Source organism: Rhinolophus sinicus, chromosome 1, assembly GCF_057876585.1.
Source record: "Rhinolophus sinicus isolate RSI-liver-muscle chromosome 1, RSI-T2T, whole genome shotgun sequence".
NCBI classification, from domain to species: Eukaryota; Metazoa; Chordata; class Mammalia; order Chiroptera; family Rhinolophidae; genus Rhinolophus; species Rhinolophus sinicus.
Genome location: NC_142501.1, coordinates 144,953,196 through 144,979,102, shown reverse-complemented (window position 1 = coordinate 144,979,102; position 25,907 = coordinate 144,953,196). Strand labels below are relative to the sequence as shown.

The following is a 25,907-nucleotide window of genomic DNA, read 5'->3' as shown; positions in this document are numbered from 1 at the left end:
TGGGACTTAACTTGAAATTTCTTTGAAGTAGTTTTTCTTAATTCGTGGACATTGTTTTTCTGCCCTATAATATACACTTTCAAGGAGTTCTCTAACTACCATAAAGTTTCCAAACATGACTTTTTCATTAGTATGTGCTACTGCTACTTTTTAACTGACAACTACTTTTATTAGCGCAATGCTCTAACCAACTGAGCTTACCGGCCACCCCAACTGACAACTACTTTCAGATCTTCTCACAGTAGTGGTTAGCTGTCTTTCCCAGTTGCTACTGCAGAATGTTTGTCTCTAATTGACAATGCTGGGTGATTAAGAAAGACTCTGTTCTTTCATTTCTTTAAATTACAAATTTACTGTAATTGTGGACTTTGATAGTAGCTCAGTAAACCTGAATTGCTCTGGGTCTACTATACCATAGTACTTCATACAAGGAACATAGAGGAGTTTCTGCAGAACTGTGCTTTGGGTTGAAAGACACTATTGATGACAATGTTACTGCACATGGTAAAAGAACTTACCAAGCTGGGAGAAAGCAGTTACGCCGCTTAGATCGAACATATAGTTAGGATAGTAGTCAACTTAGAGTATGCTTAGATGACAGTGATTACAAAGGTGCTCTGATAACATGAGGCAGCCGTACATAATCAGTAGTTACGGGCTGTAGGATGACATTGTCTGGTTTGAGTCCCTGCTCTGTCGTGTAACCTTGTATCAGTACAGGTAAGACAGTGCTTTAGAACAATGCTTGGCTCCTGTTTTTTACATCAACTTAAGAAACTGGTCTATAAATATTAATACTGCTTTGATAAATTAGAAAATGATGAACTTGTATAACAAAAGTGAAGACAAGCACTGGTCATACCACTTTTATTTACATTGTACCTATGTTACATTGTTTATTCAATATAGAAAAGATATGAATACACTCATAGTATTCTTTTAATTTGGTAATTCCACGTTGTCAAATATTGACTGTTTTTATATTGGGTTTCCTACCCAATTAAAAAAAAAAAAAAAGAATGGAACTGGTAAACAATTCTTCTATATTATTGATATAACAGTACAGTCATCCCTCAGTTCCATGACTCCACTCCCAACAGATGCTCAATTCTCTTACATAAAGTGTAGTGCTTTCATAGCCTACACACATCCTGCCTTATACTTTAAATCATTCCTAGATTATAATACCTAATACAATGTAAATGCTATGTAAATAGTTGTTATACTGTAGTTAGGGAATAATGACGAGAGAAGTCTGTACATGTTTAGTACAGATACAACCATCCATTATAGGCCCAACTACATAGTACATACATCAGCAACAATGTAACACTTCAGGTGTTTTCATGGTTGGTTGAATCGTGGATGCTAAACCCATGGATACGGAGAGCTGACTATAAAACATTTCTCTTACTCTTTTTGCTTTTTAAACAAAGAACCTAATTTTGAAAAGATATAAACTACTGCTTACTGGTTCAGGGAAATGCTTTACAAGACACAAATTAATTCATTCTTCCCCAGAAAAAATTTTAAAATGCTTCAGTGATCCAGGGAGAAAAAATACAGATTCCTTATAAAGGGGTCAGTGCTGAAAGAAAATCAAATGGTAGACTCCACTGCACAGTGGTTCTGTATACATCCCCTGTGAAAAAGCTAAGAAAACCCTCACAAAACAGACCGTGTTAACGTGATTATACTGGAGAAAAGAAAAATCCACACTTAGACATCAGGTTTCTTTCAAAAATCCATGTTGCAAATAGAATCAATGATTATTTCTTTTGGACATAATCAATAATAACTCATTGCTACAAAATACAGTATTTTCTATCACTTTTAGTTATAATATATACTATGTACATAAACACAAGAGTTACCTATCTTAAACTAAATATAAATGAAAATAGCTTGTTAAAAACCAGAATCAGGACTTATAAATAGTGCGGAAACTGCAAATGCCAGAAATACGATGCCTCCTATGATTGTCACTGTAAAAGAAGAGAAAAAGTTTAAGGCAAAATTCCTCTATGGAGCCAAGACATTAACCTTAAAAACAAATTAGAAACACTTAAACCCCATTTCCTCAGCAAAGAACGTGTCACACGCCTGGCTGAACAGTGAGCATCAGTTTCTTCAAAGCTGCCGTGAACCCAGCAGTGCTTATGGATGAACCTGTATTTTACATCTACACAGACCATGTTGGCAACAGCAGGGCCAGTGAACCTCTAAGAGATGAGCATTACGAAGACCAAGTCTACTTCAAAAGTATAAACTTAAAGAATTAAAACATAATGCCCCTTTCTAATCTCTCAGTGATGCTAAGAGTTAAAACAAATGGTATTTTCTTTGCAACTGAAAAGAAGAAAACCACTTACCAGTTCTGACAGAGATTTTTTGTGCTATCATTCTTCCTCCAATTACAGCCAATCCAGTGCATAGGCTGTGGCCCACTGTTCCACCCACTGCGACACCACAGGGGTCCTAGAAACAAATACAACTCTTGATTCAGCCAGGGTTGAAACTGTTACCTGAGAAAGACAACTAGTACGCAGTGAAAACAGAAGTCAACAACAACAAAAGTGTAAAACAGAAAAATTAAGATTTATAACTTATGAAAAGTAATAGCTGCTTAAAGGAATATGTTCCATTTTACCTAGGACCAGAGATAAAAGTAGACACTCAAATGTGTAAGATCAAAGTAATCCTAAGTGACAAATGCTAGGGACACTTAACCAGGACATCTCTTCCCTTAGGCAGTACTTGATACAGGGAAACCAAGGCAGCCTTTACAGCCTGACTGCTTCCCAAGAACAGAGACCCCTGCCTCCCTTAATCTCCATGGTGCCCTCACTGCTGGAGCTCAGCACCAGAAACAGTATTCATTCAGTAAACACTTGCCACCAGAGAGAACTAGGCACTCTCATTGGTACGACCAGTAAAAGTTTTCCAGAAAAGACAGCCCTAAAGAATGAGCAGGAGGATCTGACTGTTTTGTGGAGGTGGGAACATGCTAGTAAATGGCAACAGGCCAGGAGTAAGGAAAACGACGGAGTGCTTCAGCATTTCTAGAGAGAACCATGAATCACAAGAAAGAGTCAATTCAAGGTAGGAGGGGCCAGGTCACTGAGGATCCTCTAGGCTTAGTTAGACTTTCAGACACCGGTTAGTTTTGAGCTGGGGAGTGACAGAACAGATTTATGCTTTAAAAGTCTAGGAATGAACTGAAGGGGAACAAGACAGAAGGCAAGGTGATCAACTGGGAGGCTATTGCAACAGTCCTCCCTGATAAAAAACAATGTCGGCATGGATTGGGGTGGGAGACGACAGGCAGAAGAGGCAGATGGGTTTAAGAGAAATTAAGGAGGCATTCTTGGTATACCTTAGTGATAAGTGAATGAGAGGTGTTAGGAAAGAGAAAAACCAGGCATGACACCCAAACGGTAATACCAATGTGATTAAAAGGTAGGGAAAGCAATGGAGAAAGACTTTATGGATGATGACGAGAATTAAAAGTGGAGAAGTTCAAGAGTCAGTTGAGTTCAATGGTGAATAAACGATGAGATTGAATGTAATAACCCTGGGAGAGAATGTAGGACGAGGACGTTAACAACACAATCATGAGGAAAGCAACACTGAAGGGATGACAGAGGAAGAGGTGCTCAAAGGAGACTGAAAGGGGGGGCCAGGCAGTGAGCCTCCCAAGGTGGCTGCAGTGAACTCAGCACCACATCAACATGAGCAGTGAGGTCAGGAACGAGCCCACTGGGAGTTGTAAGCAAGGAAGAGCCAACCTGTTCCCATCACCGCCAGGGCATCTGAGGGGAAGGGAGGAGAACTGAGGAAAGGGTAAAATTTTTTTAGATGAGAAAAACTTGTTCATACTAAAATGTTCACAAAATTGGGTGGCAGAAAGGCAAAGGTTTAAGTAGTAAGTGGGAGCCTGGGGCCTGGGATCCAGAATACAGGAGGGACAGGCCTGCCACTGGGATCGGTGGGAATGAAGCAAAATGATTTCTGTTTCTCTGAAGGACAAGGTAAGGCTGTTTGCTGAGGGGTGGGCAGTGTGTGTGCAGTGACTGGGGAAATGGGGACAATTTGAAACATCTGTAAAGAACAGAAGAGTGGGACTACATGTCCCAAATTGTTTGTATATCACACAACTAAAACTGGTAACCCAGAAGATGGTTTCATTCTATTTGGAAGTGACACCTCAAAAAATATCACTGGATTAAATAAATAGTTCCCTTAATACAGGATTTTCCAGTCTTTGTTATTTTGTATACTTAAATCTTCAAAACAAAAAACCAAGATATGATGGGGATTGCATTAAATCTGTATATATTGCTTTGGGTAATATGGCCATTTTAACTATATTGATCCAATCCATGAGCACGGAATGTCTTTACATTTCTTTGTGTCTTCTTCAACATCAAAATCCCAATGGAATTTTTTAAAGAATAGAACAAAAAAATCATCAGATTTATATGGAATCACAAAAGACCCCGAATAGCCAAAGTAATCCTAAGAAAAAAGAAAAAGGCTGGAGGTATCATACTCCCTGGCTTCAGCTTGTACTACAGAACACCAATAATCAAAACTATGATATTGGCAGAAAAACAGACACATAGGCCAATGGAATACAATTGAAAACCCAGAAATAAACCCCCATAAATATGGACAGATAATTTTTGACAAAGGAGCCAAAAACAATGGAGAAAAGACAGCCTCTTCAATAAATGGTGCTGGAAAAACTGGAAAGCTATGTACAAAAGAATGAAACTAGGCTGTTACCGTGTACCAGAATTAATTCAAAATGGATCAAACACCTAAACATAAGACTTGAAGTAATAAACTGCATAGAAGAAAACATAGGTACTAAACTTACGGACCTTGGGCTCAAAGAGGATTTTATGAATTTGACCTCAAAAGCAAGGCAAGTGAAAGCTAAAATAAATGAATGGGAGTATATCAAATTTAAAAGCTTTTGCACAGCAAAAGAAACCATCAAAAAAGAGGCAACCAACCATATGGGAGAAGATATTTGCAAACAACGTCTCCCATAAGGGGCTAATATCCAAAATATGTAAGGGACTCCTACAACTCAATAACAAAACAAAAAACGCAATTGAAAAATGGGCAGAGGACTTGAATAGACATTTCTCCAAAGAGGACATACTGATGGCAAACAGACATATGAAAGATACTCAACGTCACTAATCATCAGAGAAATGCAAATAAAAACCACAATGAGATATCACCTCACCCCAGCTAGAATGGCTATCATCAACCAGACAAATAGTAACAAGTGTTGGAGAGGCTGTGGAGAAAAAGGAACCCTCATACACTGTTGGTGGGAATGCAGACTGGTGCAGCAGCTATGGAAGGCAGTGTGGAGGTTCCTCAAAAAATTACGAATAGAATTACCATATGACCCAGCAATCCCTCTCCTGGGTGTCTACCCAAAAAAATCTGAAAACATTTCTCCATAAAGACAAGTGTATTCCAATGTTCATTGCAGCTCTATTTACGGTGGCCAAGACATGGAAACAACCAAAGTGTCCTTTGATAGATGAATGGATAAAGAAGTTGTGGAATATATACACAATGGAATACTATACGGCGTTAAGAAAAAATGAAATAGGACCATTTGCGACATGGATGGATCTTGAGATTATTATGCTAAGCGAAGTAAGTCAGACAGAAAAAGTCGAGCACATATGATTTCACTGATATGTGTGGGATATAAAACTGAAAGCAACAAAGGAACAAGATAAATGAAAACTTACAGACACAGACAGTAGTGGTTAGCAAAGGGTAAGTGGGGAAGAGGATGGTAGAAGAAGGTAAATGGCGTCAAATATATGGCGATGGAAGGAGAACTGACTCTGGGTGATGAACACAACATGATATATAGATGGTGCATTACAGAATTGTATACTTGAAGCCTATGTAATTTTACTAACCATTGTCACGCCAATAAATTTTAATTAAAAAAATAGTGTTGGAAGCAGAAAAAGTTCAGACTAAAACGGATTGAACTAGACTACTATGTGGTTTATACAAAAAATTACCAAAAATCAGAAATGTTAAGGGAACAAAAAAGAGAGAACCATATTTCTGCCCTAAAGAGCTCGTTACATACCCTCGTAGTGCTGGTGGTGTGGGGGGCAGCTAACAGGGAGTACTCACTGTGTCAGGGACCCTGCACGCTTTATCTTGTTTCACAGAATAATCCGCATAGTAGGTCGCAGGAAGGTGCTACCTACGTGACCACACAGCGAGGCTCAGACCCAGATAGCACGTGCCACACTGCTAGACCAAGGTGACTCTCACAGACGGAATCATGAGCCTTTCACAAGTCACTGCGCCATTCAGATGGCAGTGTTAGGGGACGGTACTGATTCTGCCATCGTGACAGCTCACCCGGGCAGAACCACCACTACAAAGTGAAGTACTAATTCTGGCAGTCAGAAAGCTAATAAAAAAGGCTAGAAATCAAGAAGATAGGGCAAAGCCTTTGAAGTGACATTTTAAAAGAGTTTGTTTTAAAATATGAGAATCAGATGAAACACTGAATTAAGTGTTTCCCCCCCCCCCCCCAAAAGAAAGCATTTTTCAGGCTTCTCTGACAAAACAGCCCTGCCCTAGCTATATTGGTCCTGGTCTTCAATGCTTGTTTTAAACTGCAGCATACTATGTTAAGGAATTGGTTCTTTTATGGTAGATACTTCCTAGGAGTTAAAAACAAATTCAAATCGAGCTTGTTACCTACTAAATCCTACTATCCAATAAAACCAATGTAATTTAACAGATAAATAGTATTTGTTAAGACCAAGAAAAATCTGAAAAGTAACAGCAGCATTCTAAAAATTCCACAACCATCTCCTCAGTAAATCTTAATCTCTGTGAACATGTAAACTCTACTACTGCTCTCAAAAAAAGGTTAAAATTTTTTAAAACACAGTTATCTTTTAAGTATGTGGCATTTAACAAGTATGAACAAGATATAGTAGAAACGGCTAGAAGGCGGACAGCCTTGGGTGTATTCCTTGTCCCCGCTACCCACTGGTTACGTCCTCAGATAAGTCACCCTATCGCTGGGCCTCAGGTTCTTTATCAGAAGAGCAACGGTTAGAACAAGATGATCTGAGATCTCTTCAGGCTTCCCATCCTAGGACTTAGTATTCTGGGGCTAGGACTTAACTAATTTCCTAAGTCACCTTTGCAACACGCTATTTCTTTAACACAAGGAATAGAAGAAGCCATAGATACCTACTTTGAGATATTTAATGCCAAATTGGCCTACAGTAACATTATGTCAATTTATATTCTCAACAAGTACACAAAGGAAAGTTCTGAGAAAAGAAAGAAAATCAAGCCAAGACAACTGCCACAGCATCATTTCAGCAAAACTGAAGGGAAGAGGAATCCGCAAGATGAGTCAAAAGAGAACAATTAAAGTTTCCACACAAGAATACACATACCATCTGACCGACTAGAAACTGGGAGAAGTTAGGTTTTAAAGAGGAGCAGCATTACTAGTGCTAAAACCACTAGTCTAACAGATGAAATAATCCCGTGGCCCCCCTTGACTTTGTCCAGTGCCCTGTGGAGCAAAGTAACATTAGTTCTGCTGTAATACAGAACTTGAATACAGAAGCAGTCGTCTCTCAAGTACCACTCACCTCTCTAGCTGCCAGAACAATTGTAGTTAGTTGAGAGCGATCACCCCACTCCGCTAAGAATGTTAATGTAAGAGCTTGAACAAAGATTGGTGAAATAAAATGCATCCACTTTTTCTGAGGTATTGTTGTGTTTGTACCCGTTTCAACATCTGGTCCATTTAAGAGTTTGGTTCGTTGAAACTAAATTAAAAATACAAAATGGTATTAACCCCAGGAAGCAAACAAAATAGCACAAAATTACTTAATCTTTCTTTTAAAAAGTATTTAAATTCTATGAAATATGCTCCAAGAAACTAAAGTTATGTGACCCCAAACTTCTTTTGAACCATTGGTCTCACACAGCAACAAATGGTATATTCGCAATTCTTCCATCCCTCCCCAACACAATAAATCAAACAGTGGTTACTGATTACCTGCTAGACTAGACACAAAGGGAGGAAACACATTATAAACTATAGTCCCTGCTTTCAGATTCTAATTAAGGAACCTGATTACAGGTGTTCAGTATTCACGCCCACGTCTTCTCCACCACATTCACACTAACCAGAGTCCTAGCACAACCAGCTGTAATGCAGACAAAGAACAATAAGCTAGGTTTCGTAGCCCACACGTATCACACAGCTACGGATGACCACTGGAAACCTCTGCACAGCGTTTATCCTTAGTCGAAGGCCTTTGTGGTCCAGACATTTAACAGTGCTGCAACTTACTTCTTCATCTTTTTTCTTTAATTCTGCTTGAACTTCTTCCAGTTCCTCTTGACCTTCATCTGGACTCATCTTTAAGCCTTCCCGAAGCATTCTAATGCCAAAAATGGCAAATAATGCAGTGGAAACATAGTATGTATATACCCTGGGGATGACGGTGGTGGCATAGCCAAACAAAACTGGAAGAAAATGCAACAGTAATTCTGGTTAATTAGCATGTACCACAACCAAGGGAACGGCTCCCTTCAGTTTACCAATGTTTTAAAGGGAAAATGGTTCACATTAGAAGCTCATCTAATATGTAATAACCTGAAATAATTCCACTTCTTTCCCTTCACCCATATTGAACCCTTAGGTCTGGCCAATGACCTAACATAGCGTATCAAGAAATCAGAGGTCCAGATGAAGACAGCATATGTGATACCTGTGTGCCACAGGGACCTCTCCTGAGATAGGGGACTCTACAGACACGTCCAGCCAGGGGCTGACTTGCTACATGGCGTGCAGGGCACAGCACTTTAGGTAGAAGGGTTACTAAGATGTCTGCTAAGGATCCTGAAAACTTATAACCCAGAAGCTACACCATCTTCCCATGTAAGTGATATTTCTTCATCACAAATCTTTAAATTACAAATTTTTGTAGTGAAGAACCATAAGATTCTCATATGGCATGATTCAAACTCTGCTCTTTTATAACTATTTAAACATCTTATGAAAGAAAACTAATTCCTATACGTATATTAAAATAACATTTACAACAAACTTATTCAGTACCAAAGAGAACAATTGTAGAAGTTATACAAAAACTGTACTTTAAACTATACACCTAGAACCCAAATCTTAACTGTGAAACACAGTTCAGTAATTAAAATTTAAAAACTACGGAAGGGCCAGAAGACATTTCCATATATGTAAAATGAATGCAGTTATTCTTTACTTCACCAGCTCTTTTAAAAAAAATGTATTTAAGTGTGTTTTTCCAGGACCCATCAGCTCCAAGTCGCCCATGTGGGGATCGAACCGGCAACCCTGTTGTTAAGAGCCCCACCAGCTCTTTTTATAAAATGGGTGCAACACTTACAAATTTGCCTGAACATCAAGTGTATAAATGCACAGGTAAGTAAACTATTCCCTATTTCATTATATTACAACGTTGGATAAAAAATTTAAGTTTAGAAATATACCAAATCTATACTTAGATGCACATCTATATTCGAATTATATATGTATATGTATGTGTACATGTATACACAATACAGATATGTATTTTCCAGCTCTGTCTACTGAAAAGGCCAAGAAGCAAAGATATTTCAGTAGCAGTGAGCCAATTTTGCACCCAGATCTTGGTTTCTAATAGCATTCCCCACTAAAAGGCTCCTCAGAGAAATGGCTAATTCCAGGACTGGAAAAGCAGGTACAAGATGAGCCTGCACTATCCCGTTTTACTAGAAAGTAAGGAAAAACAAACAATGGCAGCATGTCACAAGATCATAGAAACCAGCTTGGAGGGGCTCCCAGCCACCAAATCTGGGATAATTTAAGCAACAATATAGTTAGGTATTAATTATAAACCACTGAAAAAGGGAATTTATGAGTTTATACCCATAATAGACAAACCAATGGGGGAGGAAAGAGAGCTTTCCCCCCACCCCGTTTTTTTTTTTTAAGCCATTGTTTCTCAGTGTAGTTGTAGGGCACAGCTTCTTGGCCCATGCTGGAGTCTTGCACTCCACCCACTGAGGCAGTCGCCACAGGTCGTTGGTTGGCCCACTCACGGTAGCACACGGCACACAGCAGCTCACAGCAGCCCAGGGCTGCACACACCGACCTCCGGCTGTTCATGGAAGCCCAGCTCCAGGGAGAGCGGTTGTTCACAGTCTTAGCTGTAGAGGGCGCAGCTCACTGGCCCATGTGGGAATCGAACCTGCGATCTCGGCGTTAGGAGCATGGCGCTCCAACCACCTGAGCCACCGGCCCACCGGAGAGCTTTTTCTTAGAATAGTATGCCCAGCTCACTGGTAAAGGCGAATGGGGTAAGTAGAGTTAGAAAGCCATTTTGCAGGCATCAAGGGATAATTTACATCATGTAAAAGTCATCAACTGACACTATGGAGAGTAGGGTATTTGCATTGTTTTAAAGTGTCACCCTAAAGATTGTGTATTAGCTGGAAAGGAAGAAAAAGAGTACACAAGAGAAATGTTAATTTGGTGATTGATTAAAATCAACGAGGGCCATGAACATATAAACTAATTTAAAAATAGTAGTTGTCATCTCATTAAGAGACTCATTTCCAACTTTTAAAAACTAAATATGTAAAATATTGTGCTTTGATCAACTGAGTACTAATAACTATAATTCAATGCATAAAAATTTTAACATTTAGAGACTTAAAGGAAATTTTCAGCATCTTTTACAATTTATTTTATATGCATATTTTTGCTCTACACATGACAGTACGATCCATAAAAGATTTTTCAAGTAAAAAATTATAATTGTTAGAGTAAAGTTGTATGAGGAAAGTAAGTGAAAAGAAGAATTAAAAGAGAAATAAGAACAAAGTAAATTTCCAAATGTTAAAGGAAAGTTTATTCATGCTTTTTTTTAAAGGAATGATGATGATGGTATCAAATTGCTAATGGTATTTAGATTCCATTGGGTATATTTTAAAACAATACATTAATAGCTCTATTTTATACAATATATCAGAAAGTAGATCTTTGCACTTCTTCAAATTAAGATGAAAAGTTTTAGATAACGTCAATGTGACAGGGAGTATATAGTTTTTCAAAATTATCTTAGATTCAAGGAAAGAAGACTACAGACACAACCTATTGTTTTAAACTATACAGTGAGAAGGGCTGTCAGAGTACCAGCAGCTCGAGGGAGGGGGGCAGAGGGCTAGGAGAGAAGAGACTCACCCCATTTACAGCTGAGGAAATGGAAATGCACAAGAGATGGGGGAACGGATGGAGCCAGTTTCTGAGGAGAGCACGGCCTTCTAGTTATCCTTGAAGCTCAAAATTTCAAAAATAAAACTCTCTGATATTATTTAAACTCATTCCAAACAAGTAACTTCACTATATACAACTCTCCAATTTTCCTATTTCCTACAATCAAAATTTACTTTTGAAGATAAAACTGTTTTGACTGTGAAATATGAAAAATGCTAATAGTAATTTCTAAAATGTGAAAGGTAGTCAAATTATTTTAATCATTAAAATACTCATAAATATGTTTTAAAAGACCTAACCTTTAATGAGCATCCAAGCAGCCAAAACAGAACTTGCTGAGGAAACGGGTGAACGAGCACTTGAAGTGTAAAATCTCATTTTAAAACAGACCACAACCCTCTATAAGGTGGTAGATATTATCCCCATTTTACAAGTGGGGAACCTAATGCTCTAAGAAGTTAAGTAGCATCATTACGCTCATACATGGCAAAGTCAGACTCTATCCCATGTCAGACTCTAATGGTGAGCTCACCATTTCCTACCCAACTACATGGCTCGTGGTTGCTTTTGAATCAAAGACTGTTATGTTTAATTATTTAGTGGTTAAGTTTACTTTCTCGTGGTCTAATTCTTTGAAAAACTGAAGCCTATATAAGCCTAACACAAACTAGGAATCTAAGAACGTTTCTTTCATTCCTTTATCTAATGGGTAAGAACAGCTTAATACAACACAAACTGAAAGTGACTCCTCTGTTATTGATTACAAAACATCCCTCAACAGGAGAACATGCAATTCTCTGTGGTTGCTTGAATCCTACTTCTAAGATATTACATACAAATAAGCTTATCTGCACTGAAAAGAAAAAAAAGCAAGGATACACAGCAAAAGCAAGGATTACAAACTAGTGAATAAATGACTCCGTATCTTAACTGAAGAGTTGAAAATTTATTTTAAAAGTGTAATATAGTTTTTAGGAATTTATGTACTCAAACCATTTTCTGTTTACTAAATTTTGGAACATGAACCAAATTCCAACATGAATCGTTGAATGATTCAGGGAACTGAATGCCGAACACCATGCTTTCTCCTAAATTTGGTGAACTCACTAGGAGGGAAACACACTCACCTGATAAGCATGTCATTAGGCCCAAGGCAAGCATAGCACCAGCCAGCACTGTCAGGCGGTTATAGCGCATTGCCATAATGGCTGCAATAAAAAACGTCTTATCACCCAGTTCAGATACAATGATAACTGATATGGCAGCGACAAATGCATGAATAAATCCTAAATTAGTTTGGGTAGCTGGATCTTCTTCATTGGTATGAACTGGAGCAGCTGGTGTAGGTCCTTTCTGAAACAAAAAAAAATAATTACATATATCAGCAACTTTTTGAAAGAAATCATTTAAAACTCTTATTTTGTATGTGAATTAAAATTGTTTTTCTGTCATGGTCATTAGACTTATGTACTGTCTAATCACTTTGTTTGAAAGCCATTACTAATGATGGAAACATCTGATGGTTGTTACAATGTAGATCCAAGTACAAGTCTACAAAACAATTTAAGAAATAAAAACACTGTATTCACACATTAAAATTACCTTATTTTCTAAGTATTTATGAGTTGAGATTTATGAGTAGAGCTATGTCTCATTCAAATTTTCATTTGTAATTTAGGTGGAAGACCAAGGTATGTTTGTCAAACATTCAAGTCACAGGAAGCTGAGAGAAATGTCATTGACGTTTTAGAGGACAAAGTAAGAATCAGTAAGCTCTCAACAAGCTGGAACAAGGTGGCTCTAGGTAAGACAAGCTCTAACGTAAATGGATCTATGGATGGTCACCAACACTATCCAGGCAATAGTATGGCCTAATAAAAAAGGCAAACCAGAATTTTGGTTGGCATTAAGGTCATTTTAAGTTGAAAATGTGACAAAGCTCCAAAAGGGCAACAAGCGCTTTAAGCATTTTAGAGTTAGTGACACATCCATCATTCTATGCTGCTCAGTCTTTACCCAAAGTTCTGTACTGGTTCTGAGGCACCACATGTTAAGAAGGCACTGCCCTCTGAAGATCAGATGGAACAGACTGAAGTTTGGCAAGATACTGCTGGGGCCAAGTTCAGCTAAGAATATTTTCTACACTTTTAAGGGATTGCAAAAAAAGAAAAACAAAAAGGGAGGGAAAAAGGAAAGGAAAATTATGCAACAGAGACTATAAGTAGCCTGCAAATATGTAGCCAAACCTAAATATTTATTATCTGGCCCATTACCAAAAAAGTTTGCCAACTTAGGCTCTAAAATAACCATGTAAGGGACCAGGATGTCCTGGGCTGCCTATGTTCCAATCACTGAGAAAGTCTGTATGTCAATCTGTATGGTCCTAAGAGGCAGAACTAAAAAGTTGGCAGATTTGATCTTAACACAGAGAAACAATTTCTACCCCAAGAGAGCCACCTGCAGCTGAAATGGACTGCTAGAGAAGGTGGCATGTTCCCTCCTCAGCTTCAGAAGAGTTCTAGGGAAGGCAAACACCACTTAACAGGAAAGGCACTTTAGCAGTGGACCTCAACCAGGGGGATTTTGTCTTCCCGGGGACTTGTGGCAATGCCGAGACATTTTTGACTGTGACAACTAACGAGAAACTACTGGCAACTAGTGGGTAGAGGCCAGAGATGCTGCCATGGACAGGACATAACACACATGACAGCCCACCCCCAACCCCCCCAAAAATTATCTAATCCAAAATATCAATAGTTCCCAGGTTGAAAAACCCTGAACTAGATAAATCACTTCTAAAGGTCTCTTTGCCTAATAGTCTATCTAATTTTTAAAGCCTATGAATCTCTAGAAGCCTAAGAGATGAAAAAGAAAAAGAAACCCAAGAACAGATGTGACTTTTGACAGGGAGAGAAACAATTACTTTTATTTACAAAGGTCCCAGTCAGAGATATCACAGATTAAGAATAAAATCCTAAATTCTTACTGTGCCTATCATTCCTTCACACATGACATAAACTTGACTCCCAAATTCCATAGTAAAGACAAGAAAAATTTAAAAATTACTCAGCCTAGACCTCTGAGCAAAAATTCGGAAAATTTAACATTTTAGAAAATATAAGGTGTGATGAAACAATACGGTGAATGTTTAAATAAAAAAAAATTATTACAGTAAAAGACACATTGCCATTAATCCCCCTCAAAACACTCCCCCTCACTTTGAACCATCATTCTTGCCACTTTCTGAACCGAGTCTGGAAGTCCTCTTTCGTGTCTTTAGTTGTGCTGTCATGGCTGCCTCGATGTCCTGAATTGATTCAAAACACTTAAATTTCATGTTTGGGGAAGAGCCAGAAGTCGCATGGTGCCAGATCCGGTGAATAAGGCGGATGAGGACACACCATAATGTTTTTATTTGACAGAAATTGCCGTACCAGAAACCAAGCGATGTGTGACACGGAGCCTTTCTGTTGTGATCACAAAATGCGGTGAATGCTGCTGCCGAGTGCCATCAGCGGAAAGGCAGGGATCTTCAATACAGGAAGCAGCAGGTTGAACCTTAGTAACAGTGTGTGACAAGTTTCAGCTTGTTCGGTGCAGTCAGTCAGGTATGAACTAGGTAGAGAAGGTGTGTTTTCAAGTGTGCTGTAAATCATCCTCCATCATGACAAATGTTCCGTGTCACACATGGCTTCTGATATATGGCAATTTATGTCAAATAACATTACGGTGTGTCCTGATCCACCTTATCCACCAGATGTGGCACCATACTACTTTTGGCTCTTCCCCAAAGTCAAAATGATTCAGGACATCGAGGCAGCCACGACAGCGCAACTAAAGACACTCACAAAAGAAGACTTCCAGAACTGCTTCAGAAAGTGGCAAGAATGATGGGATAAGTGTGTTCTAAGCGAGGGGGAATATTTTGAGGGGGATTAATGGCAATGTGTCTTTTACTGTAACAAATTTTTTTTTATTTAAACATTCATCATATTGTTTGATCACACCCTGTACTTGGGGTTAGGCCTAAATCAAAAGGGCAACCTTGGGAGCCAGCTCTTGATTAAGCAAGTACCATTTTACGGGATTCTAGCTTTCTCTCCATTACATTTTTGTTCCATCTATGCTGACGTTCCTTTAAAAAGGAGCTTCCTTTCTCTTTCACTACCTGGTGAACATTAAGCATCATAAAAAATATAAGCTTTTTTAAATTTTATTTTTAATTATAAGTATTTTCATTTGCCTTTACTAATGTAACATTTTCCTCCTGAGTACACCATTGTATGAAGAAATTTCATTGTAAAATGTCTAGAATCTGACATCCAAGAAAAATTTTAGGAATATATACCTTTAGAATGGTGCCTAGTACACAATAAGAACTGTTAATTAGTTATGGTAACATACCACAATATGACCAGTTTACGCTTCCTAAAAATTTCATTAAGTTACTTCACTATTTAAGAAATAGTAATGGCCTTTGTATGCCTAGAACATAAAATGTAAATACTTAATTCTGGTAACTATCTAACATCTCCTATCTAATCACATACCAGTTCCCAAATGAACATTATGCTCCATACTGAAGGATAAGGCAGAGCAGCACTGTCCAAATACAAAGTAACGTAAGCCACATGATGTGATTTGAAATTTTCTGGTGGCCACATTTTAAAAAGGTAAAAACATGACATGATACTATATACAGAAAAACCTAAACACTTCACCAAAAGCTGGGAATAAATGAATTCAGTAAAGTTACAGAATCAACGTACAGTAATCTGTTGTTTCTATGCATCAACAACAAACTATCTGAATGAGAATTTAAGAATACAATCCTGTTTACAATTGCATCAAAAAGCATAATACTTAGGAATAACTTTAACCAAAGAGGCGAGAGACCTATATTCTGAAAGCTATAAAACAATGAAGAAAGTACAAATAAATGGAAGGATACACCTGCTGGTGGACTGGAAGAATTAATATTGTTAAAGTGTCTTTACTACCTAAAGCAATACAGATTCAATGCAATCACTATTAAAATACCAGTGGCATTCTTCTCAGAACTAGAACTAATCCTAAAATTTATATGGAACCACAAAAGACACCAAATAGTCAAAGAAATCTTAAGAAAGAACAAAATAGGAGGTTATCACACTCCCTGGTATCAAACTATATTATAAAGCTACAATAATCAAAATAGTATGCTACTGGCATAAAAACAGATAAAAGACCAGTGGAATAGAACAAAGAGCCCAGAAATAAATCCTTGCTTATATGTCAATTTGCCTATGACAAAGGATGCAAGATATACAATGGGGTAAAGACCGTCTCTTCAATAAGTGGTATTGGGAAAACTGGACAGATACTTGCAAAAAAAATGAAACTGGACCACTTTTACACCATATACAAAAATCAACTCAAAATGGATTAAAGACTTAAATGGTAAGACATGAAACCATAGAACTCCTAGAAACCATAGAACTCCTAGAACACTCTTTAACATCGCTCTTAGTAATTTTTTTTGGATATGTCTCCTTGGGCAAATGCAACAAAAGAAAAAATAAACAAATGAGACTACATCAAATTAAAAAGGTTTTGCACAGCAAGGAAACCATCAAGAAAACGAAAGACAACCTACTGAATGAGAGAAGATATTTGCAAATTACACATCTAATATATGGTTATTGTCCAAAGTAACACAACTCATACAACTTAACACCAAAAAAATAATGCAATTAAAAAATAGGCAGAGAACCTGAACAGACATTCCTCCAAAGAGAACATACACATGGCCAAAAGACATACAAAAAGATGCTCGATGTCATTAATCATCAGAGAAATGCAAATAAATACCATAATGAGATACGACCTCACACCTAGCAGAATTGCCACCATCAATAAATCAACAAATAACAAATGTTGGCGAAGATGTGGAGAAAAGGGAACCCTCATGCACTGTTGGTGGGATTGTAAATTGGAGCAACCACTGTGGAAAACAGTATGGAGGTTCCTCAAAAAGTTAAAAATAGAGCTGCCATACAATCTAGTAATTCCAGTTCTAGGTATTTACCGGAAGAAAACAAAAACACTAATTCAAAAAGATAATATGCACCCCTATGTTCACTGCAGCATTGCTTACAATAACCAAGATATGTAAGCAACCTAGGTATCTACCAAGAGATGAATGGATAAAGAATTTATGGTATACATACACACAATGGAGTATTCAGCAATCAAAAAAAAAAATAAAATGTCATCTGTGACAACATAGTTGGACTTTGAGGCTATTATGCTAAGTGAAATATGTCAGACAGAGAAAAATACGTACCACATGATTTCACTTATATGTAGAATCAAAAACACAACAAACACATGAAGAACAAAAAAGGTCAAAACAGATTATTTTCAATAATATTTTATTTAACCCAAAATATGTTCAAAGTACTTCTCTAGGCATATTTTAAAAATTAGAATGAGATTTTTAACATTCTTTTTTTTCACCCTAAGTCTTCAAACTCCAGCGTGTAGCTCCTCACCACAAGCATCTCATGCACATGTTTGGACGAGCCACGTCTTTTCAAGGCTTAAGAACAGCCACACGGACGCGGCTACAGTACTGCAGTGCAGCCCAAGAGCACGGCAAGGTTTTGGAAGCCACGGTCTCCAGCCACGCAGTCCTGCTTCTTTTCATTATCCTCCTCTTTATCTAGATTCCTCACGATCCAACTAAGGTAGAAACTCTTGAGCAAGGCCTACCCAACAACTCCAGTCTCTAATGATCCTGCTCCCCTGGAGTAAAACAAAGCATACTGGGGGCAATGAGTCATGGGCCTGCAGGACTGAAACAAAGTTTAAGATGGGAACACTCAAGGAGCTTATCTTTTTGTATTAGAAACACATATAAATGTACCCTTGTCATTTGCAATAAAGAAAGAAAATAACTAAATGTCCATTAATAAGGTACTGCTAAAATAAATGGTAGTTTCATATATTGGAATATTATCAAGCTAAAAGTAAGAAAAAGAATGTTTTACGTATATTAATAAGGAAAAACCACTAAGATATTGAAGTTGAAAAAAGTCTATCATATGTATATGGTCACTGCATATGTGTGTGGAGGGGGCGGGAGTTCGGTAGGTATATAAAGTAGAGTTAATACTGCACACAAAATCTCAGGAAGCAGGAACAGTGGGTGTTTCCAGGGAAGGAACCAGGATGACTAGAACAAGGATCAGCAAACTTGTCCTTAAGGGGCCAAATTTTTAACTTCAATGGCCTTGAAGTCTCTGTAGCAACGACCCATCTCTGATGCTGTAGCTTGCTGTCAGCCATAGCTAATACTTAAATGAATGGGCAGGGCTCTGTTCCAATAAAACTTCATTTAAAAAAGTCAGTCAGTGGTCAACTACAGTTTGCTAATACCTGAAATAGAATACAAGAGAAGAAAGAAACATGCTTTTCATTCTACATTCTTCTGTACCTTTTGGAATTTTTATCATGCACATGATTAGATACTTGTGCACCACTTCAAAAATCTCTACCCAATCTCTCCGCCAGCTATGGAGGACCAATTCCTTGTAGGCTGTAAATGGCAGGTCCACCGGGAAAGTAAGTGCTCTGCACGCACTCATTCGTTACCCAGAAGTATAGAGGCGTTAACAACTGTGGGGCAACCTTTGACCAATGGGGCAAGTCGATTCTGAGGTTCATTTCATAAGGCTCCTTCAAAGTCTCGGCGGGATTCAGTACTGGTTACTCGTGCAATGGCTAACTTGAAAATGTACTGGGATACACGCATGTACCTCCTTCCCTAGACTGACAATTTGAAAGAATATTGGCATGTTGAGAACAGGGAGTAAACCATCAAAAGAATGGTTGGTGTAACATCAGACTCAAAATCCTGTATGTTTATGGACCAGTTTAGAAGCAAGAAGCCCTTAATAGTTTCTGAGAAGACACAAGCATGATTAAGGCACTGTGCTGACTAATGGATCTGGACAAAAAGAAGAGGACACCAGCCACTGAATCAATTATTTAGGAGGTCAGCTGCACAAGACCAATTTTGAAGACAACATAGAGAAGGAAAACATTCTGTTCATGATAGAAAGGAAAATCAATAGAACCTTAGAAAGGGGGGAGTCAAAGATGATAAGGTTTTCTGCCTGGTTGACTAAGAGACATATTAGTATTTCTACAAGGGATTGTGGGAAAGAGGAATAAAAATAAGGGGTTTGGTTTCAGACATTTTCAATTTGAGGTGATAAAAAGCATTTCAAATGAAGGTTTCCAAGTCCTACAAATGGGACACCTGAGTTCAGGCCAGCACAGCCTCAAGGTATGTATCTGGTTGCTGGTAGCCTAAATTTATCAGTGTGAGCTTTGCCAGTAGATACAATTTCTAAGGGAAAAGGCAGAGATTAAGTTGAAAAAATGAGCCTTAGGGAATGTCTATATTTAGGGAAAAGGGTGGAGGAGGAAAAAAGAGAAAACAAAAATTGTCTTAGATATTTAGAAAGCCAGGCAGAATATCAGATGGTCACAATAGGGGCAATCCCCATTCACTGGGCTACTAACTAGATGCCAGGTATTTTCATATACATTGATACTCAAAATCCTTAAGAGCTGTTATTCCAACTTAGCACAAGAGGAGAACCTGACGACCAATAGCATTAAATAATTCCCCAGTTCATACAGCAAAAATAGGTTAGGACTCTTCAAAAGTGAAGTTAACAGTGTCAAATAAGAACTGAAAAAACAGCCTGAATTTAGGTAAGTTACTGGTATCCTTCAAAAATGGGATTTCAATAAAAAGACAGAGGCTAAAGACAGATAATGGAAGACTAAAGCAAAGTGAAAAAGCAGCTAATTCCCTAGATAGAAATGTGGTTTATAACACTGAAGAATAGAAACCACTGGTATACCTCATAGATATTGTGGGTTCAGTTCCAGACCACCGCCATAAAGTGAGTCTCGCAATAAAGCGAGTTGTAATCTTTTTTGCTGGCGGAGGGTCTGACCTTCAATTTGTAAAAAACACACCGTCTATGAAGCACAATAAAGCAAAGCGCAATGAACTGAGGCATACCTGTAATGCAGTCAAGTAGAGTTAAATGAATAGCTTTTGTTTTTTTCTTTCCCCAAATAGGAAAAAACCTGTGGACATGTGTAAGCAGATAGAAAGGAAACAATGAGAAGTAGAGAATAAACGTTTTAAGGAAGGAAAATATTGGAGGTCAGATGAGAATAGGCACATGGACACAGAGAAGAGGTATAGGAAAGATGACAGTTTGACCAATACATGAAGAAAGGCAGAAAGTATGGGCAGAGAAGCAAATATTTAGATGTGTACAGAAGGGTCAGATGCAGTGGCTGTAACTGAAGGTCTGTATTCCACTATTCAGTTACCCAGTGTTATACCACGGTAAGTAATGAAATAGTGTTTTCCTTAGTACAAATACCACTATTTCAGTATTTTAATTTGTGTCTTAAACCCAAATTTATTTACAGCTTGAGAGCGGGGTCAACAACTTATAATTTAAAAAACTTGCTGAATAAAACTCTTCTTTACTCAAAGTTAAAATTAGTTCCAATTTTTTTTTTAAAAAGTACCTTCAAATAGAAAGTATTCTTTTATGCTTTCATGATCTTCAAGAGGAGGAGGGAAAAACTGATAGTCAACAATGAAAAAATAATTCTTAACTCTAGTTCTAGAGTTCAAATAAACAACGCTTGACTTTTTAAAAATTGATACAGGTACCGGCATGGGAACCTCCATCAACCATGATGAAACTAGAAAAGATGAAGATACTGTCTTTGGAACAAAATCTGCAGTCGGCTACACCAAGAAAAAGACTGAGGGCCCTGCAAAAACACAAAACCAGTCACTCAACAAGTTATCACACAAGAAGGTGATTATTCAAAGATAAAGGAGTCAGAAGAAAACGCTTAGAATTGGCTTAAAACTGTCTCCTCGCCACTAGTTACTTTATAGTATGAAGTCAGAAAAACCTTTTACAGAAGTTGGAAAAATGTGCACAAACATATACGTGCAACTTAATGGCACCATGGATAAACCTGGTTTTAAAAGACTGCATTGAAAGATAAAATTGTATTCTATTAAAATTTTTCCCTATTGTGTCTTTATTTGTGGATGGTTTAGTTTTTTAATATTTTTTATTAATGTTACTTGTTAATTCATATTAGAATATATGTTAACAAACACATTTTTATTTTTATGAATATTTAACTTTATGCTTGTGAATGTTGTTTTTAATGGATTTATAAATTCTAACATTTGAAATGCATTAACTATTTCACTAATTTTGTTTTAACAAATTACTTTGATGGTAGAACACCAACAAATAAATTCAGTAACACAATGAATTTAATTCTGACAAAAATCATGATCAAGGCTACATGGCCTTGATCTTACGTAGCTGTAAAGAGGCTGAAATGGATGGAGCAGGATTGCAACTTAATGAAAATGGAAAAAAGTTTAAAATATTGTGGAAGGCCTTCTCATAGTTAAAAGATAATAAATAAAAGAAATGCCAGGAAAAAGTAAAGCAGAAATACAGTAACAAGAATTTGTACAGGGTCAGGTAATAGGCTTTTGTGGCTTTATCAACTGTGCTATTTAACCAAAGTAGTTGTTCTTGGAACTTCCAGAATTCACAGCAAATTATAAATCACTTTTATTAAATCTATCTGATCTCCCTCAACTAGAGGGTATTACTCTACTTAGAGAAGAAATAAGAACCGAGTAAGTCACTAAAAGCATAAACTACATAATTGAAAGGATCTAAGTCATCTACAGTACTTTTTTTCATAGGTTTGTAAATTGGGGTTTAATTGTAAGTTCAGAGTGAATTCCCCCAACTTTTTCTATCTGATTATAGAGAAAAAAAATACCCAAAGTAGAAAGATCTCTTAGAAATTCAGTTATCCCCTGTAAGACACAACTACATTTTCACAATATGTACATCTTACCCTTGAATGCCTACCAATGAAGGAGAGATTTTTTCCCCCCTCCATTTTCATAAGTCCACTTTCACACAGTGGCATGAAAAGGGCAAGTTAAATACCCTGCCCTTTTAAAAGATGTACTGCATGTACTTGCAAAGCAAAACAGTTGAAGCTTTAAGATATTCAGCAATGCTGAACCCTTGCTTATACGATTATTAAATTGAACTTGTGACCATCTTACCCCCACCAACTGGACAAAAAAACAAATGATACTTGTATTACATAGTTTAGAAAACGTGAAAGAAAAATCTCTTCCAGCATGCTGCAGTACTGCAAGCAGAGAAACAGTTGAACATATCAGAGTTACATGAAAATATAAGTTAAAACAATTGGATTCTATTACAATATAGAAGAAATTAGAATAAATTCCTATCTAAAAAGAACCATCAAGAACGTATCAAAATATCAAAGACAAAAATCATTACTATAGTGTGCCGGCCCTTTCCCTCCACATCCCCAATTTTAAAGACAAGGATCCTTAAGACCACTTAAATATGGTCAGTGGACACTGCTGACTATTTTACAAGCTAGATTTTTTTCCTAGTTGTCTAACGAGTATTATTAATAGCCATAACCACCTCTATTTGTATCTCAAAAATCACTATATGACTCTAAAACTTTGATAAAAGGCCTGGAAAGTTACATTCAAAACGTATCTCTCTTTCACTCACCAAGTTACTTAACCCAAAATAGTTATTGTTTGGAAAAAGGACTTCTGATCAGTTACATGACAGGAGGCTAAATGATAAACTCTAAGACTAAATTTCACAAATCAGCATTTCAGTTCAATTTCAGAAGTGGAAATTATGAACAGAAGCTGAGCCCAGGAATGACAAGCGAGAGAAACCACTTTTAACCAGGAAACAGTAGGGAAGTCTTCACAGAGAGGATGTATCTATCTGTTGGTTCTTCAAAGATGGAAATGCTCTGAACAGTGTGCTTCAAGCTCACCGAAGCCTTTTTAGGGAAGCCTTTTGTTGGAGACTAGCAACGGAGCACATGGCATATCTCTAGTTTGAGTACAGCACATGAGCAAGGGAGTGGTAGCTAAAAAGCCTGGAGGTTGATGGGAGCCAGATCAGGAAGAAACCTGAACATCCTGCGGAAGAGGCTGGACTGAAACCAGTATGCACGGGAACTCAGTGAAGATTTCTGAGAAGTAAAATAGAATCAGTGTTTAGGAAGATTCATTAGGTGACGACAGGCTGAATGTAGCCTGGGGTGAGACTGGAGGGGGAGGGGTGCTGAGCGCCAAACGGTCCTCCTCTAGGGCTGAAGGCCTGAATTCAGGAGTCCACATTGGAAATGAGAAAGCCCAGGTCTGGTAGAGGGAGAAATTTAAAAACGCTGCCGAGATTTTGTATATGACGATGTGATTTTATTAACATGAATGAAGACATTAATTATCTATTGAGGCCAAAGAACAAAGTTCTGGTACACTTATAAATTTAGTTGTGGCATCCCAAACCGCTGCAGTACTCGGCACTGCCAAAGACTCATTATTCCTCTGCGTTCCTAAGGGCTACTTCCTACAAGACAGAGCACGTTTTTAAAAAGTGAGAGTCATGTTTCATAATCCATATGTATCTGGCATAAAAGTCACAGGTCGTGCAAAGCTGAATTTGGGTAAACAGTTTGGGATAAGCTGTCTCAACAATGAAAAGGCCGATGTTATTATAATCATCAGAGAAGAAAAGTCTCCCAGCTGCCCTGTTAGACTTCCTACTTGGGATGAGTATTTCCAGCTCTATAGGATATATCTGATCAGCAAGACTCCCATCTAAGTCCTCCCGAACTAAAGGATTACAGCGGGCTCCTTGCTTGGGCTCCCCTTCCCCTCCCCCATCAGGAGCCGGGCGAGGCCCGGCCTGACCCCGGGAAAAGCGCCCTCCACAGTCTTCCATCTCCAAGAGCCCGGCAGGGCTCCCCTCCCCCCGCCGGCAGCCCAGGGCCGACGGCGGCGCTCTGGGCGGCAGTGAGCTTGGTACCCGGCGCAGCAGGCGCCGCAGCCTCGCCCACCACAGCCCGTGCGGCTCACCTCCGCCCGGACCGGCTCGGGGACCTGCGCGGCCGCAGGCTGCGGCTGCAGCTGCTGGACTGGCGCCGGCGGTTCCTTGTTCCTGTGGCTAAGATCTTCCTCCGGGACGGCCCGGACCCCAGCCGAGGCCCACAGCAGTGGAACCAGCAGGAGCAGAAGCAGCCGAGGGGCAGATGTGCGGCCGCGATGCCGCATCGCCGCCGCCGCCATCCCGCCCGCCGAGACGGCCGCCACAGGAGGAAGTGTGGGCGACGGGAAGCCGGGACCCCGAGTCGCCTCTGCGGCGCCGGCCCTCAGGCCTCGCCGCTGCCGCCGGTTACTTAGGAATCGGCACCATGCGGGCAGTGGCAGTGGCGGGCGTGAGGCTTCGGGCAGGCGGCCGGGAGGCTTCGGGTAGGCCGATGTCCGCGGCCGCCCGCTCGGCTTCCCCCTCTCCCGCGATGGCCACACGACTCCTCCAACTGTCTCCGTGCGGCCCAGCCCTGATTCCTCCGGGCCCCGCCTCTGCCCGTGACGGCCTCCCATTGGCCCAGCGTCCGCCTCGGCGTCGTGACGTCTTCGGGCAGGTTGAGGTGCGGCTCGCGCCGTCTCCCCATTGGACCCCGCAGGTATCGGGCGCCACGTTACCTTCCACTGTTCGCATCCTTGTGGAGCTCTGCCCGAGACCCTCTTCCTCTCGCTCTGCCCGCGGGCCCAGGACTGCGCGGCACGTTACTTCTGCGCCTTCTGCCCTAATATCCAGGCCGGTCTTTGTTTTCTCTTGACCTTTCCTAATTGTCAATTGTTCAAGCGCCCTGGATACGTGGCACTTGCTGCGGGAACCGCCACACCTAGCCTGGGTCCTCACTCCCTCACAGATTCTCCGTGCCGTCTCCGACGGCGCTGAGGACTAAGTTCTTAGAGGGTCAAGATGAGATTATGTAAGCAAACCTCTAAAACAGGACTTCGGAAATGACACGAAAATGTTCAAGTCTTCTTTTAGATACTGTTTGTTTGCCTGTAATCACCCCCAGACCCAAAACATCTAATACTGGCCTTATCCTGCAACACCTTTCTGGTTTTGGATGTTTTGTGCTGCATCAGTGTTAGACTGGCCTCTTAAAATGGTTGGCTTTTCGAATTGAGTTTAGGATTTTTGAAGGATGGGGGTTGGGGCTGGGCAAGAGTAGAAAACAGGACGGGGTGGGCTTGAGAATAGTTCTACATTTTATATTTCTAAAAAGTTGAGCTATTTAGTTATCAGAAGTTTGACTAAGACAGTGCTAACTATGTGCCAGGCACTCTTAAATACTTTACCTGTATTTGCATATATGAAACTTGTATTTTGTGAAGAGCTAAGGAAGGTTATTAAATACTGGAACAAGAAATGAATCCACTAAAACAATCTGGCAAAGTGGACAAAGCTACTTTGAGTTCACTAAAGAAACCACGTATGTCATGGGTTAGTAAAGGTTTTTCCATGCTGTTCTTCCTGCCTGCAATTAACTTACTCCATTCGGTCACTGT

The 25,907-nt window shown here is 39.1% G+C and overlaps 2 protein-coding genes across 2 annotated transcripts; one reads left to right on the top strand and one right to left on the bottom strand.

The window, feature by feature from the left end:
- Window positions 1-851: 851 nt before the first annotated feature.
- TMEM165 (transmembrane protein 165) lies at window positions 852-24,941 on the bottom strand. Its single transcript, XM_019740118.3, has 6 exons — window positions 24,402-24,941; window positions 12,469-12,694; window positions 8,393-8,568; window positions 7,683-7,862; window positions 2,373-2,478; window positions 852-1,985 (listed from the first exon to the last, which is right to left on the bottom strand). The coding sequence occupies exons 1-6, from the start codon at window positions 24,924-24,926 to the stop codon at window positions 1,909-1,911; spliced, it is 1,290 nt and encodes a 429-aa protein (XP_019595677.2). The 5' UTR covers window positions 24,927-24,941; the 3' UTR covers window positions 852-1,908.
- On the top strand, window positions 8,565-24,408 carry LOC148759281 (uncharacterized). The gene is made up of 3 exons (XM_088790940.1): window positions 8,565-9,505; window positions 13,020-13,145; window positions 21,092-24,408. Exons 1-3 carry the CDS (start codon window positions 9,310-9,312, stop codon window positions 21,262-21,264), a joined length of 495 nt encoding a protein of 164 aa, XP_088647066.1. The 5' UTR covers window positions 8,565-9,309; the 3' UTR covers window positions 21,265-24,408.
- Window positions 24,942-25,907: the final 966 nt, after the last annotated feature.